Source organism: Ctenopharyngodon idella, chromosome 5 (assembly GCF_019924925.1).
Source record: "Ctenopharyngodon idella isolate HZGC_01 chromosome 5, HZGC01, whole genome shotgun sequence".
In the NCBI taxonomy this organism is placed as follows: Eukaryota; Metazoa; Chordata; class Actinopteri; order Cypriniformes; family Xenocyprididae; genus Ctenopharyngodon; species Ctenopharyngodon idella.
In genome coordinates this window covers 23,541,463-23,557,669 of record NC_067224.1, presented here as the reverse complement: position 1 = coordinate 23,557,669, position 16,207 = coordinate 23,541,463, and the positions used below count along the sequence as shown (strand labels likewise).

Below are 16,207 nucleotides of genomic sequence, written 5' to 3'. Positions count from 1 at the left end.
TAAACGATGGTCATATGATTACCTAAACATCCAGTGACACCATGATGAATGTCTTAATACTTTGTCTTCACAGAAAATGAAAAAATGAAATATCTGTGTGTCGTTAGAATGGGTATTCCCTCAAAAAGATAGAGAGAGAGCGAAAAAAAAATATTTTGTAGTATTAGGATATCCCAGTTTAGACAGACTGAAAGAAAGTAAATTTAATAAACACTGGGAATGTACAAGAACAACCCAGAGGATTTTCTTTTTAAACTGCTGCTTTTTTATTGTTAAATAGTTAAATTCAGTTGTTGCTCAAAACAAATTGTGAGCCATGTGCTAAGACTGACTTGCACATGTTTACCTATACTGTTTTTTTACACGCATGCAAGTCCGAAATGTTTTGGAGAACTGTAACATTTATCTACATTATTAGTAAACCTCTTCTGATTTCCATAAGCAGCAGAAAATCCTAAGTTTAGTCAGCAATCTAATGATTTCATTCGTGTTTCAAGTGTATATACAGTATATTAGGCTTATAAATGTGCACAGCATTCTAAATAAAGACAAATTACAAAATCAGATAGATCACTTCTAAAGTGCTATAGTTTGTTTATTATTTAATGAACTAAGAAAAGACAAAAAAAAAAAAAAAAAAAAAGAAGAGAAAAGGGGGACAAAAGATGTGCAATACTGCAGATAAATGTACAGGCAACATAATAGTGCAATGCATCTAGAGCAAGTGAAACCATGATGTTTGTGTGTGTGTTTTAATAAAGATGTTTCAAATTTACAGATATTGTGGTCTCCTTATTTAAGAAGGTATTTTTTGTGAGAATGTACAGTCCAGCTGTCATGGGGCAAAAAAGAAATTTCATTTTCATGAAGAAAACAGCTGTTGAGTAAGGCAACGTCAGAAAGAGACAGAGACTAGATCATGTAAGGAAGCGTGGGAGGGTCTTCCCCAAAGGGACTGTCGTGTGAGTTTCCATGAAACAGACTTCATTGGTTGTAAAATATCATTTTATGCAACAGCACCCTACACATTTATTCATGCTTGTTTATTATTTTCACGTCAACTGAACCATTTTCTGCATGTTTGAAATCACTCCCTGATGTGAGATATACAAGTCTAATATGTGTTTATATAGTTAATCCTTGTGGATCATTTAAACACTGGCAGTGTTAAAGGGATAGTTCACCCAAAAATAACAATTCTGGCATCAGTTACTCACTCTCAAGTTGTTCCAAACCTGTATGAGTTTCTTTCTTCTGCTGAACACAATAGAAGATATTTTGAAGAATGTCTGTAACCGAACAGTTGATGACTTCCATAGTATTTTTTTCAATACTATGGAAGTCAATGGGGCCCATCAACTGGTTTGGTTACCGACATTCTTCAAAATATCTTCATTCAGCAGAAAGAAATTCATACAGGTTTGGAACAACTTGAGAGTGAGTAAATTTTAGGGTGAACTATCCCTTTAATTTAACACTGGGGGTTTTGCTGTGAGTTGATATTCAACATCTTTGAAGTGATGCTTTGAAAATGTGTTTTGCATATATTATTAACTTCAACTGCATCTATACATCCTAATTTAGGGTCACACTTTACATGAGGTGTCTTTACTATGTAGGCCTACTTGTCTTACACTAAAAAAAATGTTAAATGTACTTACTGTGCTCATGTTGAAAATTCATGTTACTGTGAAAATCACTTTTGCTGCTATTGGGGTGAGATTCGGGTAAGGTCAGGGACAGGTTTGGTGATATGTAAAGGTGGGTTAAGGTGTAAGGGAAGGGTCAACAGTGTAATTATAAATGTAATTACAGTAATTAACTACAGATGTAATTACACGCAGGTATTTTTGAAATATAATTTCAATGTGAAAACATGAAACACAATAAGTGAATATCAAATAATTAATTTAAATATTAGTACATAATTAAAAGACACTTAATATAAGGTGGGACCTAATTTGGTCTATCTCTTTTGACCCTTTTAACAATGATGATATTTTCTTTATGTTTTATACCTCATACCATTTTTTTTCAATGTCTCTATATTTATTTAATTTTGTTTAGCCAAATTACCTGTCATTTTATTGTAACACCATCAGTTTAACCAATAAGAAATGAGTTACAGTGTCTGAGGATCATCCCCCTAAGGGGGCAGCAGAACATCACCAGGAAAATTTCACACCTCACTGTCAGAAAAAAAAGGTACGGTGCTTGTCACTGGGGCAGTACCCTAAGGTACAAAGGTAAAAAGGTACTAATATGTACCGTTAATATGCACTTTTAAAGTACTAATATGCACCATTTATGGGTAAGTAAGGTACAAAGATGTACCTTTTCACTTTTGTACCTTAGGGTACTGCCCCAGTGACAAGCACTAAAGGATTTTATATATATAAAATCCTTTAAGGCTTACAGTACACATGAAAATACTGTACCATCTTCAAGATTATACTGTACTTCTTGAAACTGTTCCACTACGCGTGCTGACAGAAAAAGAAGAACTAGCCTAAGTGGCATTCCCAAAAATAACGAAACCGAAACGAAAGCGAATATATAAGATAAAATCTCTGGTGCATCATCATCTCAAATCACTAACGACGACTGAACAATCAAGTACTGATATTCAAACAGAGGTAAGAGCCGATATCATTTTAAACTCTCTCATTACCAAAAGAGAAACTACATATCAGGAGATTTATTTTAACAGTTAAAACGATACGCAATTTAATGTAGTCTATATTGTTTGTCTACGCGTTTGACAATATCACTACAAGACTGAAAATATTGTTTTGTGTTATTATTACAATATTTCATATAAGGTCTGTTGTTTAGCCCATGTGATTCAAAGTGCCTTAACTGTAGGCGTACTATCCAGTTCGTAAGACAGTATGCCACATGCCAGACAGTAGGCTACTGAGGTTGATTTCTAACGTGATATATGGTCAATAATATCACGGAAAAAGCTGGCGAATTAAACTGTGATGAACCTGTATTGTGCCTCATAAAACATCACTGTAGCCTATCTATTTAATATACGAGTTATCACTACTTTGAATGACCTGACAGTTTCCCTCTCCCTTCTCTGCAGATGTTTCGGCGGTGTCTGACTCCTTTTTGCATCCTCATCCTGCTGTGTATGGTTTCTACATATAACTCTACTCCTCTTGGCCACAGAGGAGCGCTGTCCTTCAGCAATTCACTGCGCCTCACGCGCACTATTCGAGCCCGCGTCCAACAACTGATTTCCCAATACGTAAGAGAACTTATTCATATCTTCTGTCCAGTAACCAAATCAAATTGACGCCAATATTCCGATTTGTACTGCTGCATTATTTTATTAATATTGTTATGATTTTAAAGTTTGTATCTAAAATTCAACACCATGTAATTTTTTTGACAGAAACAACAGGTGTTTGGTGGCGAGCTCTTTGAATACGGAGACCTGAAGCTGAGCACACTACCCGCAGTTACTGTCACTTATCAGACCTGGCTACACATGCAGGTGTGCACGCATATCTTTATCACGTATTTAAGTTGTTTTACTGCATGAGGGTATGTTTTAACAGTATTTGTTTGGTTCAGGACACTGAGCGTTTGCGTTTGGCCTCTCACTACCTCCAAACTTTCTGGACTCACCTGGAACGTCAAAGGCAGCAGTTTGAGAGAGAAAGAGATGCGACAAATGAAAGAAGAGAACAGAGAAGAGACAAACGAGGAAGGCCACAGCCCACCTTGAGCCAAAGTTTTGTGGGTCTGCAAATCGATCTGCGGGACCTGATGAGACAAGTCAACTCTCAGGTAGGCCTACAAGTGCAGACTTGTTAGATAAACAACAACGTCCCAGCCAAATGATCTCAGACACAACATGTCACGACTCTGATGATAAACTATTCATCATGGCCCCGTTAAAGTTGCAAAACCTAGGGGTTCTTACCAGAATATCTACGAAAATCCCAAGGGGATTTTTTTTAGAGTATATAGACAATATTTGTGATATATTTAAATCTAAAAATAGTAGTAACATCAACGACTTTGGCATATAGCCTGTTTTAGTCATATTTGCCTGGTCTGTCTTGTGATCTCTGTGTGATCATTTTCTAACTAGTAGACCTTATAAAGTCCACTTCTTTATTCTAGGTTACTTTGAGATTTCTAAATAACAATATTACATTCGAATATTACATAATATTGCAATAATTATGCAATATTCTAAATCCAGGGTTTCAACCACATGTTTATAAATGTAACCACAAGTTCACATATGAAAAAAAAAAATCTTTATTTCCAACATTTATGATATGTCAAGCATTTAGAAAGTAATAATGTTTGCTAAATAGTGTTACCAAGAAAATCTAGCATTTTGGGACAAAAAACAACAGGCTGACAGATTAATAACACTCTTGTTTCTCTCTCTCTCTCTGCAGTTGAGGAGTATGACACAGGTGTCTGCATCTACAAAATCTCCACTTCTTCATCACCTACGCTCCACTTCATCTTCCAGTCCTACTCCCAGCATGCATCATTCCAGAGACAGCACCAAGAAGCTCCAGACCCCAAGTCCCACTGATAACTCTCGCAGCTCCGCACACTCCACTGTACAATCATCTCAGACCTTGAACTCCGCCGACAGAGGATTTATTTCAACAACGGAGAAGACCACTGTCGGCCTCTCGCAACCCACCCTGGCATCAACTGTGGAGACCCAGACGACAACAGCAGCAGCAGCGTCCCTTTGGATTCAGCATCTGAGAGGATATGTGATACTGAGAGATCTAGAACGGTACTTGAGCAGATTGGCAAGAGATTACACCGTGCTCCAAACTAAATACTGAAAAACATGCACAATCAAATCTAGAAAAACCTTAAAAAAGAAAAACCAAGTATTGGACAAACACAGAATTAGATTATAAAACACAACCAAGGAAATACATAATTGAATACACTAACATTCATATCCATAAACAACTTCATGTCACAGTTGCTGTTTACCTTGCTCATTGACTGCTGTTTTATTTATTAGAATAATTTATTACAATTTTTTATTTACTGATTGTTTACAAGTGACTGGACATATAATGTTTTTTTTTTTTTTATCTACATTTCAGTATTTTATATTTAATGAGTATTTCCATGTATGTGATAAGTCAGGGGAGTGAGCACATGGCAGCTAGTGTAGGTTATCATGAGATTGCCTAAGCAGTGTTATTTGTCCAGCAAGTATTTTTATATTATACAATAATTGTATTAAATGTCAGCATCATTTAAGCAAGCACTTTAAACAAACATTACATGTTTTGTAAGTATTAGACAATTTTTTTTACTGAAACAAAAAAGGTTAGTCAGCAATTCTAGAAAATCAAAATTCCCCAAACACCCCACTTCCCTCCTTCACTGATAATCAGCAAATCAGAGGTCAGACTGAGATTAACTTTACATCCCCTTTTCTTTGTCATTCCCCTGTACTTTCCACCTTGTCTTATTTATTTAAGTTATTTATTTTTATTTATGTGAAATGTGTGCCAAAACCCTTTTTTCATACAATATTTATTGTTTATAAATAAGTGCAAAGTGAAATGTTTTGTACAATCATGTTTACTGAATTAAATGACTGAGAAGCATTTCTAGTGCATGTGACAGTTTTTCTTCAACAAAACAGATGGTACATGATGTCATATGGAACACTTGGTTCAACCTAAATTTAGGCATGTTGCAACTGATCTCCGTTTCAAAACACTGGCTGAAAAAGCTATTTTTTGGCATCTTTCTGAAGTTTTAAAGAGAAGCAATAGAGCAAACCAAAGATAACATATTACCCATAAGCCAATGCATTAAATCATTTTTTCAAATTAGTTAACAATAATTGAGTTATAAATCATCTCCGCTGATAGGTAGTGGTGTTATTTGTAAATGACTTGTTTTTTGTTTGTTTTTTTAGATTATGTAGTTCATGAGTATTCTCAAAAATACACTGTAGCATATCTGTATAGTAAAGCTTGAAGTTAACAATCGAAATAGCAAAGATTCATTTGATTGGTTAGATGAGAGAATTTATAAAATTATGTCATCAGTTAATCCACAAAATCTTAATTAAATGTTATCTAAATTCAGTATTAAAAAAAGGGATTACAAATGCCGTTAATATACACTTGCTAATATGTGCTTTTGGAGTGAGACTGAAATGAATCATAAAAAGTGTAGTCTGGCTCTGTGTAGTGATTGGCTAAAGTGATCTGTCCACTGCCGGTCAGCTGCCATTGGCTGTTCATGAGATTCGTGGGGTGGTCTAGAAAAGAGAAACCAGAAACCAGTTAATTGCTTGTTAAACAAGTCAAACGGCTTTGCTAAATAAAACATTTCATGTTCACCTCTCTGAATCTTTCCTCCTTAAATTCTATCACCTCTTTCTTTTCTTTTTTTTGTCTCTGTACCCTTCTAACCAAAACCATTTAATTCTTTAGCCTTGTATTTCCTCATCATAAGTGTGTGTGTGAGTCTCACCACAGACAGGTGTCCATTCTTTGTCTTGACCACTCGCAGGTCCGAACCACTGGTGAAATCTATCACTCCCTCCTTTCCCTTTGCTATGGCAAACCTGATACTGGAGAGTAAAGCATACTCAGTTTGAAAAGTGTAAATGTGCATATACATATACTTGTTATAAACTAAACTAAAATTAAATAAAATAAAAACAATGACAAAATAAAAATGTACAGTCAAACCAAAAATTATTCAGACACTAGATATAATTTTTTATATTTTTTTAATAGTGGGTGCAGGACACTATAGTTTATTTATGTAAGTGAGGATAGCAAAATAAAGTAAACTGACACATTATACCCAAAAATTCTTCATACAGTGGACTACCAGTAAAATTGATAAAAATTTGTTTTGCTTAAGTGTTATCTGACATAATTAAGATTAATTTTTTTCTGACACAATTTAACTCTGAGATCTTGTCATATTTTATTATCATTTTTTTAAACTATAGTGAATAAACTGTAATAATGAATGAAATGTTCAAGATGTCTGAATACATTTTGGTTTGACTGTATATACTACTGTTCAAAAGCTTTAGGTCTGTAAAATGTTTTGAAAGAAATCTTTTAAGGCCGGGACTACACACCAACACGGGCCGTCGGCGAGAGTCTGTCGGGCTAGTTTTCGCGGTGTGTTCCACACGTTGGCTCTTGTCTGCTGCAGTTTGCCCGATTCAGCATTCTGAATCACCGTCTGGGCCGTTAGTGAGAGTGGGAACTCTGATTGGATGTTCAGTTTAGGGAACGAGTTAGTGTACGAGAATTTCCAAAACACGAATATTTTCACCAACATGAGCCTCTTAAAATGAAGAAAGTTATCAACATAACTGATATTCAAAATGGTAAGCAATTGCTGCTTTGTTTAGGTTTCGTACATCTGTGTATATCTCGTATATCCTTGTTTCAGTTTCTCCTTTTGAATGATGAATATAGACTATTGATACCTGCTGATATAGACAGTTAATTCCTTACACGCAGGCGCAGAACACACATGCTAGTTGGCTGTAGTCTGTGCTGTGTGTTCAAGCGCAGCTTTTTGGTCCAGACGTAGCCGATGCGAGGTGACAAACCAACGGTGTGGTTTTCGTCACCACTAGTTCTTTGAAGTCGGCTTGGTGTGTCCAGGCTTTAAGCTTACCAAGGCTGCATTTAGTTTATCAAAGATACAGCAGTGCAGGGCTTCTCAACTCTGGCCCTCAAGATCCACTTTCCTTGGTTTTGCTCCAACCTGATCAAACACAACTGAACAAGATAATCAAGGCTTACTAGAAAGTTGGTGAGTTTGATCAAGGTTAGAGCTAAACTCTACAGGAAAGTATACCTCGAAGGCCAGAGTTGAGAAGCCCTGCTCCACTGTGTCTTTGATCCTGTGATGGCAAAGCTGAATTTTCAGCATCATTACTCCAGTCTTTAGTGTCACATGATCCTTCAGAAATCATTATAATATGCTGATTTGCTGCACTAGAAACATTTATTATTATTATTTTTACCAGTGTTGAAAACTGCTTAATATGTTTGTGGAAACGGTGAAATTATTTTTTGATTCTTTGACAAATAGAAATCCAAATCCAAAATAACAGCTTATGCAAAAGCTTATTTAAAGTCCCCCTGAAATCAAAATTTAAGTTTTTTAGCTTTTAGTATGAATATGTTAGCCTTAAGGTTATGAATAAGCTGGTGTGTTCCAAATCAATCACAAAATTCGCATTTAGGGGATATAAGCATTCAAAACTTACAATCTCTCACTTCCAGCAGCCATATCACCCTGTAGCCCAAGACTGGTTGCCCACTGAAGCTAAGCAGGGCTGAGTCTGGTTAGTACCTGGATGGGAGACCTCCTGGGAAAACTAGGTTGCTGCTGGAAGAGGTGTTAGTGAGGCCAGCAGGGGGTGCTCACCCTGTGGTCTGTGTGGGTCCTAACACCCCAGTATAGTGATGACTATACTGACTATACTGTCAAAAAGCACTGTCCTTCGGATGAGGCGTTAAACCGAGGTCCTGACTCTCTGTGGTTGTTAAAAATCCCAGGATGTCCTTCGAAAAGAGTAGGGGTGTTACCCCGACATCCTGGCCAAATTTGCCCATTGGCCTCAGTCTCTCATGGCCTCCTAATCATCCCCATACACTGATTGACTTCATCACTCTCTCTCCTCTCCACCAATAAGCTGGTGTGTGGTGGGCGTTCTGACGCAATATGGCTGCCGTCGCATCATCCAGGTGGATGATGCACATTGGTGGTGGTTAAGGAGATTCCCCCTTCCGCATGCAAAGCTCTTTGAGTACCCAGAAAAGCGCTATATAAATGTAAGGAATTATTATTATTACTCCGCTAAAATGGATCACAGATTTTCATGACATCACATCGCACTTCAGCTTCTCGCCAGATCTTTTGTCCAATCAAATGCTCTCTAGAATCTGAAGTCCCGCCCCCTGCTACACTATAAACAGGTGCTGAAGCTGCGGCTGAAATCGTTCATTTGTTCACACATTTACTAGTTTCTACACGATGAATGGCACACAGTGCACTATATAGAGAATAGGGAATGATTCAGACAGTGTAAATATGCTTTCCATTGACACGATTGAGGTCCGATTTCGCGTTAGAGTCACATGAATTGCCGCAGCGCGAGCAGTCTGCTCTGGTCCAGAGACAAGAGAGCACAAAGTGGGATCATATTCGTGGACCGCGAGTCGGCTCAGACCACAAAAGCTATCAGACCCATTTGAATTCTGTGACCCATTAAAGTGATATTGAGGACATTAGGAGGAAAAACGGTTAGAGATTAGAACTAGAAGGAAACTCACGTTTTACCGAGTTTAACGGCTCTGGCCGAGCTGTGACTGTGATATAAACGAAACGCTATTGGCTATTTTATAAAAGGGGCGGAGCTGTTTGATATGTCTCGCCCTGTCTTCCTGTTTCAGCTGAAATTCCGTCAACACATTGAAAAAGGCTGCGTGTTCCATGGTGATTCAGTGGGCCTTTAAGGTCTTTTGTAACATTATAAAATCTTTACCGACACTGAATAAAGTATTCATTTCTTTCAAAAAAAGAAAATCTTACTGACCTAAAAATTTGAACAATAGTCTACATATACAGTACATACAAATCATCAGCACAAGGCTTGTTGATTCAGATTCTTGCAATGCCTGGGATCCTGGATTGAAAACCCATAGAGTAATTTTAACAAATCAAGTAAATTTCACATTGACAGTAAAGTAAGCTGTGTGCCCCTTGCCTCCCTGGAGCACATTACCACCACTGCCAAACACATTTCATCTATGAAAGGATTTGCCAATGTGAGGACACACACACACACACACACACACACCTGTCCTGGCTGATGTTGACATTGTGTATCTTGTCTGCCATGATGGCCAGCTTGGTGACTGTCTCAATCACATGATCGCATTGCAGCACCAAGTCACCCTAGAGGACAGAAGGCCAAAGGTCAAAGTGAAATAACAGAGGTCCAACTGCACAACCAAGACAATCACAGAGCATGACAGGACTTCTCTCACCTTCTGCTTATTGTCAGTGGTGGGAATATGCAAAACAAAGAATCCATCACTGAGGGAACTGACAGAGATACCTACAAAATAAAACAAACCAATATTGTATAGTACTGTAAAGTGCTACCCAGTGTGAGGTTAATGGTGCGCTGGTCGTTTGACACTGATGAGAAATTATGGGTTGAGTACTAGGGAAGAGTATGATTACCCAAGAATTAGATACGGTGAAAAACAGGAGTATGCAACTTTAATAAGCCTAGTTGTCGTACAGTATTGTTAGGCAACAATAGAGAGAGCTGTATTACAGTAACATTACCCAGCAATGTGCCGTATTCAATACGTTGTTTGATTTTTGCTTCCTGGACCAGCACAGCAGATGAAGCGGTCAACAGCAGCTGACGCACACGTGCACGGAAACCATGCCGATCGTACTTAGTGACCGCTATACCATACTGAAAAAGAAGAGAATATACGATTAGATCCTCAACCACTCTAATATCAACAACATGAAAAAACATTAGATTAATTTTATTTTCAATATTATTTCAATCTCCTTTTGATAAATACTGATCATTGTTTTGTTGTTAGCCAGTTCAGTAGAAGCCATTTCTACATTTTTGTTCACATTGCCTACTGTTTGTTTTCTGGAGTGTGTGTGCACCCTCTACAGGGGAAACAACAGGATAAAGCCACAGGTGTTCAACGGGAGCACAAGGTCTTTAGAACTTCTTCCTCTTATTTGGGTTTTTTAACTTTTTTCATTTACAGTTTAAAATTGCCTTGCAGTTTATATTGTATTTTGTATCGGTTTATTTCAAATATTGTAACATTCAAAACTAATATACAAACTTCAACTTAACCTATTCATGAAGTACATATGAATACTAATGAATACTATAAACCCAGTTACCAAACAAAGAAGCATCCAAAAATTCCCCAGTGGGTGAACTTCGCTACACTAAACACTTCATTATATTTTAATAGTCAGTAATCACTGCATAGTACATTTATATGAAATATACACAAACATTCTGCATTTTTCCACACAAAAGCATAAAAACACATTTACCTTCACCTTGTTGTCATTCCCAAGAGTTTGCAGCACTTTGAGATTTATATCTTCATTCTCTGTGGTAATAAAAATGTGTCACTGAGTTTCTGTATTTGTTTGTGTGTATTTGTGTTTTTTCATAAGTGTGTAAGTATTACCTAGCCTGGTGGCTACAAAGAGTTTGGGAACACTTTGAGGGTAGCAGTCCTTCTGACCATTAAAGATCGCACTGGCTACAACCTTCTGTTCCAACTGCAGACAGTGAGAAAAAAAGAGTTGTGTTTACCCACGTATGTGTGTGTTTGTGTGTATTTGCTCTTGTATGAATGCTGTACCTGCTTCTTCCACTCTGGCTGGATTCTCCTGCAATAGTCATTGACCAGGTTGCGTACACATATTCTGTGAAGGTGCTCAGATGCCTGCAGGGGAAAACAAAGTTTTACATACACCATCATTCAAAAGTTTAGGGTCGTAAAGACTTTTTTAATGTTTCTGAGAGAATCTCTTATGCTCACCAAGGCTGCATGTATTTGATCAAAAATACAGTAAAACTATTGTGAAATATTACTACAATTGAAAAGATTTTTTCTATTTGAAAAAAAAATTAAAATATAATTTATTCCTGCAGCCACACAATCCTACAGAAATCATTCTAACATGCTGATTTGCTGCTCAGAAAATATTTCCTATTATTATTAATGTTGGTAAAAGATGTACAGTTATGCTGCCATCAAACATTTTTTCAAAATTCATTGATGAATAGAAAGTTGATGAAAAGCATTTATTTGAAATAGAAACTTTTATAACATTATAAATGTCTTTACTGTCACTTTTTTTATCTATTTAATACACCCTTCAAAAAGTCATAACTACATCCTCAAAACACAGATTTCATCAATCTTCAGTTGGTCTGATCAAACAAAGCTCAAAGGTTCAAGTTATTATTATAATACCTATCATACCTTTATCATACATTATTGTCCTACCTCAGTGAGTGAGGGTGGTGGTCTTGGCCAGCTCTTGTCAAGAACACTTCTTGGCAGATTCCGTTTCACTTTCATCAAGAAGGAAAATCGCACGTGATCCAGGAAGTACTCATTGTCAGGGCAACGAGGCTCATTGCGCAGGATGAAGCCTTTGATAAACCTGTGGAGGGCAGAAAGACAGAAACAAGAAAACATCACAATGGATTAAGGAGAGATAAAACCAATGACACAATCAATTCAAGTCATTCATTCACATAATACAAATACTCTCATACTTGCGAATAGTGTCAGCTGCTTGTCTACGATGCTTAGCTCTCCTGCGGCCTTTGACCCCTCTCCACCATGACTGGATAACAATTACTGCAAAATGAAAGAAACAAACAGATTTGCTGTTGCTGTCCCTTGCTATCCCTGTCTGTCTGTGTTCAGTCTATATGTCAAGGTTACCTGCATTTCGGATCCGGTGGTACTTGGCTCTCTCCCTGTAGCCCCGCCAAGATGTCTGCAGAGTAACGGCTAAAAAACAATTCAATATTTTTATTGTAAAATTTTTCATTACATCATTTATAAATATAAATAATAACACAAAAAAGATGTTAAAAAAAAGCAACTGATCACAACTTTATAAATAAGGAACATCATTATCATCACAGTCTTACCAATGGTTTGTTTCTGAGCCTCAAGTGCATCCTCAGTCACAAACAGAGTCCTTGGGAATCGGATAAAGATTTTGGACCTAAACAGAAAGCAAACTAAGATCAAATTTTGAATATCAATTATTATCACCCCGGCTCTTTCACTGCTGCCCCAAAACAAGACCTCCTGCCACTCTGTCCCACCCCCACCTCCCCCTCAATATTTTCAGGGTTTCTAGACAAAAATAACAGAAGCATTAAATTGATAAAAAATGACAATGTTACAAAAAATGTCTATTTCAAATAAATGCTGTTCTTCTAAGTTCTACATTCTATTCATCAAACGATCCTGAAAAAAAGTATCACAGTTTCCACAAAAACATTATGCAACGCAACTGTTCTCAAAAGGAAAATTTCTTCAGCACCAAATCAGCATATTAGAATGATTTATTAGATCATAGCATATTAGAGTGTAACAGATCATGTTACGCTAAAGACTAGAGTAATGGCTGCTGAAAATTCCGCTGTCATCAGGAATAAATTACATTTTAAAATATATTAAAATTATAATTTTTTAAAAAATTATAATAATATTTACCAATATTGCTTTTTTTTTTTTATTGTATTTTGTTTAAACAAATTCAGCCTTGTTGAGCATAAAACAACATTAAAAAATCTTAATGACCCTAAATGGTAGTGTGTATGTCTGTTCTTTTCTCCCCTCTCACCTGCCCAGTTTGTATTCTTCAGGTTTGTAGTTGAGGTGTTTGACCAGAGTTTCAACCCCCTCTGGGAGTTTCCCACGCCAATGTGGCCAGGTGTCTGGACACAGAGACTTATACCTGTGCAAGAAACAAAGTACAAAACAAAGTAAAGGAACCAGCCATTTGATTGTATGAAAATCAGTGTGTCTGAGAGACTGACCTCTCTAAGAACACCTCATAGTTTCGTCTGTAGGCAAATCCAGCTCTCCTTACTCTCAGATTCTCCATCAAACCCAAATACTTCACCTGATGCCTGACCAAAACCTCATCAAATCTACCTGAAGAAACAGGGGAAGACAGATGAAGGATGGAGAACAGCACACACAATGGCAATAATATCAAAGCAGGGAAATATAAGCATATTAATTGGTGTGAGCGATTTATTGATCTATTAATACAAAATACTCTACATATGCTCTTACTTGGCTGTTTAGCGTCATTGGGTTTTATACAGCGGACATACGATGGTTCCTTAGACATCAGAATCTCCATCAGTTTAGCCAAACTGAGCTTGAACTGTGTGGCAGCCTGAGCAGAGACAAGACTTGATTTCTTATTAAGTTTATGCACAGTATGTGTTTCTATGTGTGCGTGTTTGTGTTCATCTAACCGACTCTGGTCTTCTCTGATCCATCAACTCATCTGCATGGAAACACTGACTCACGATGTGATTTCCCGATTGACACAACACCTGTAATAAGATACAGTGGGTTTAAAAACATATTTTTATGTTTCATAAAACACCCCACTGTAAACACACATTTTACCTCCTTCAGGTGTCTGTATAGCAGGTCGTTATTTTTGTCCAGAAACCCTGAAAAAAAGTAGGGGGGACAAATACAATTATGGCACCAGAAATAACTGTGGATGAACAGATGGATGAATGGATGTTCTCTCCTCACCGTTGACGTTGTAGTTGACATCTCCAGCATAATGAATCAGTCTAAATTCCTCCCGTCCAATTGCCTTGCGAACCTTCCCATTGGCCATTTTATGACTAAAACATGAAACGGACCAATCAGATACCAGACAACATCCCAGTAACATCTTAATCACCACTCATGCTACTCCAACAATGGAAACACAGAGCATGCTAGTGGTCCTACGTTACAAAATGAGCATGGCCTCCCAGTGTGTCCTCCAGCTTCTCCAGGAAGGTGATGTCACTGGCATCTCCTCGTCTTAAGCACTCCTCATCCTGATTACAATACAATACAGATTCAGTTGTGTTCATTTCAGCCCAACTTGGATGAACAGAAAAAGAAAAAGTGAATATTTCAAAGGTAAACACATAGACTGACCAGAATGGCGATGATGCCTTTATGTTTCTCCTCCACCAAGTCACAGATGATTTTGTTGTTGAAATATTCCACTCGCTCCCACTGGCCAGAACACAAGAAATGTCATTTTTACACAAACATATGTGAAAGCGCTCTGTTATGCTGAGAAAAGCTGCATTTATTTGTTCAAAATACAGTAAAAGCAATAATAGTGTGAAATATTATTACATTTTAAAATAACTGTTTTCTATTTATATATATTTTAAGATGTATTACTGTGATGGCAAAGCTAAATTTTCAGCATCATTACTCCAGTCTTCAGTGTCACATGATCCTTCAGAAATCATTCTAATATGCTGATTTGCTGCTCAGCAAACATTTCTTCAGTTTTGAAAACCGCTTTCCTGCTTAATATTTTTGGAGAGTCCTTTTTCATGACTCTTTGATTAATACAAAGCTAAAAAAGAACAGCATCTATTTTAAACAGAAATCTTTTGTAACATTATAAATGTCTTTACTGTCACTTTTGATCAATTTAATGCATCCTTGATAAAGAAAAGTATTCATTTCCTTTTTAAAAAATTCTTACTGACACCAAACTTTTAAATGGTAGTGTATTAATAATAATTCCATTCTATTCATAATAATAAACAAATTAATAGAACATAAATATAAACAAAGAAGCCTATAATACAAGACCCCCCCCCCCCCCCATGTGCTTGCTTAATTAATAAAAGTTAGTTATTAAAAGAAATTAGAAATATTTTCTTGCAAATTTTTGTATTATTTTCCTCCCATCCACTCACCACAACCCCCTCTGCCTCGTACTCTTCCTGTTCACTTTTCAGTGTGAGCTCGATAAAGAGCTGCTGCAGTTTTTCATTGCAGTAATTGATGCAGAACTGCTCAAAACTACAGACAGAGAAAAAGAAAGAGATGAAATTCCTTATCAATTCTTCCTTTCTTCTACTCTCATTTCTTTTCATATTTTGTTTAGGCCCAGTTTCACAGACAGGACTTAGATTAAGCCAGGATTGGGCCTTAGTTCAGTTAGGATATTTAAGTATCTTTTATAAACATGCCTTAGAAAAAATCATTACTGGTGTGCATCTTGAGACAAAACAATGTCACTGACATATTTTAAGAAATGTCAGTGCAAATTGTTTTCAGTTAAAACAGCTCAAACATGCATTTTAGTCTGGAACTAGCTTAAAGGAATAGTTCAGTTTCAAATAAAAATTTCCTGATAATTTACTCACCCCCATGTCATCCAAGATGTCCATGTCCTTCTTTTTTCAGTCGAAAAGAAATTAAGGTTTTTAATGAAAACATTCCAGGATTATTCTCCTTATAGTGGACTTCAATGGTCTCCAAACGGTTGAAGGTCAAAATTAAAAGTTTTAGCGCAGCTTCAAAGGACTTTAAACAATACCAGACGA

General features: G+C 36.8%; 2 protein-coding genes and 1 pseudogene across 5 annotated transcripts in view; 2 read left to right on the top strand and 1 right to left on the bottom strand.

Annotated features, from left to right (window-relative positions):
* The first annotated feature begins 2,471 nt into the window (after nt 1-2,471).
* LOC127512865 (uncharacterized) lies at nt 2,472-5,621 on the top strand. Its single transcript, XM_051894225.1, has 5 exons — nt 2,472-2,636; nt 3,092-3,256; nt 3,404-3,505; nt 3,586-3,801; nt 4,428-5,621. Exons 2-5 carry the CDS (start codon nt 3,092-3,094, stop codon nt 4,833-4,835), a joined length of 891 nt encoding a protein of 296 aa, XP_051750185.1. The 5' UTR covers nt 2,472-2,636; the 3' UTR covers nt 4,836-5,621.
* Nucleotides 5,578-16,207, bottom strand: part of myo1ca (myosin Ic, paralog a) — a 32,533-nt gene continuing 21,903 nt past the window's right edge. For all 4 annotated transcript variants that reach the window (XM_051894223.1, XM_051894224.1, XM_051894222.1 and 1 more), the window contains 21 exons: nt 15,575-15,680; nt 14,790-14,870; nt 14,595-14,686; nt 14,391-14,485; nt 14,256-14,302; nt 14,099-14,179; nt 13,911-14,016; nt 13,649-13,766; nt 13,453-13,566; nt 12,749-12,825; nt 12,537-12,605; nt 12,365-12,449; nt 12,090-12,249; nt 11,439-11,522; nt 11,262-11,355; nt 11,122-11,180; nt 10,369-10,504; nt 10,062-10,132; nt 9,872-9,969; nt 6,502-6,601; nt 5,578-6,286 (listed from right to left, as the gene is read on the bottom strand). In XM_051894223.1, the coding sequence (XP_051750183.1) occupies nt 6,266-6,286; nt 6,502-6,601; nt 9,872-9,969; nt 10,062-10,132; nt 10,369-10,504; nt 11,122-11,180; nt 11,262-11,355; nt 11,439-11,522; nt 12,090-12,249; nt 12,365-12,449; nt 12,537-12,605; nt 12,749-12,825; nt 13,453-13,566; nt 13,649-13,766; nt 13,911-14,016; nt 14,099-14,179; nt 14,256-14,302; nt 14,391-14,485; nt 14,595-14,686; nt 14,790-14,870; nt 15,575-15,680 (1,894 nt within the window). In that variant the 3' untranslated portion in view covers nt 5,578-6,265. The remainder of the gene's footprint in view (nt 6,287-6,501; nt 6,602-9,871; nt 9,970-10,061; nt 10,133-10,368; nt 10,505-11,121; nt 11,181-11,261; nt 11,356-11,438; nt 11,523-12,089; nt 12,250-12,364; nt 12,450-12,536; nt 12,606-12,748; nt 12,826-13,452; nt 13,567-13,648; nt 13,767-13,910; nt 14,017-14,098; nt 14,180-14,255; nt 14,303-14,390; nt 14,486-14,594; nt 14,687-14,789; nt 14,871-15,574; nt 15,681-16,207) is intronic.
* Nucleotides 8,287-8,403, top strand: LOC127513720 (uncharacterized; annotated as a pseudogene).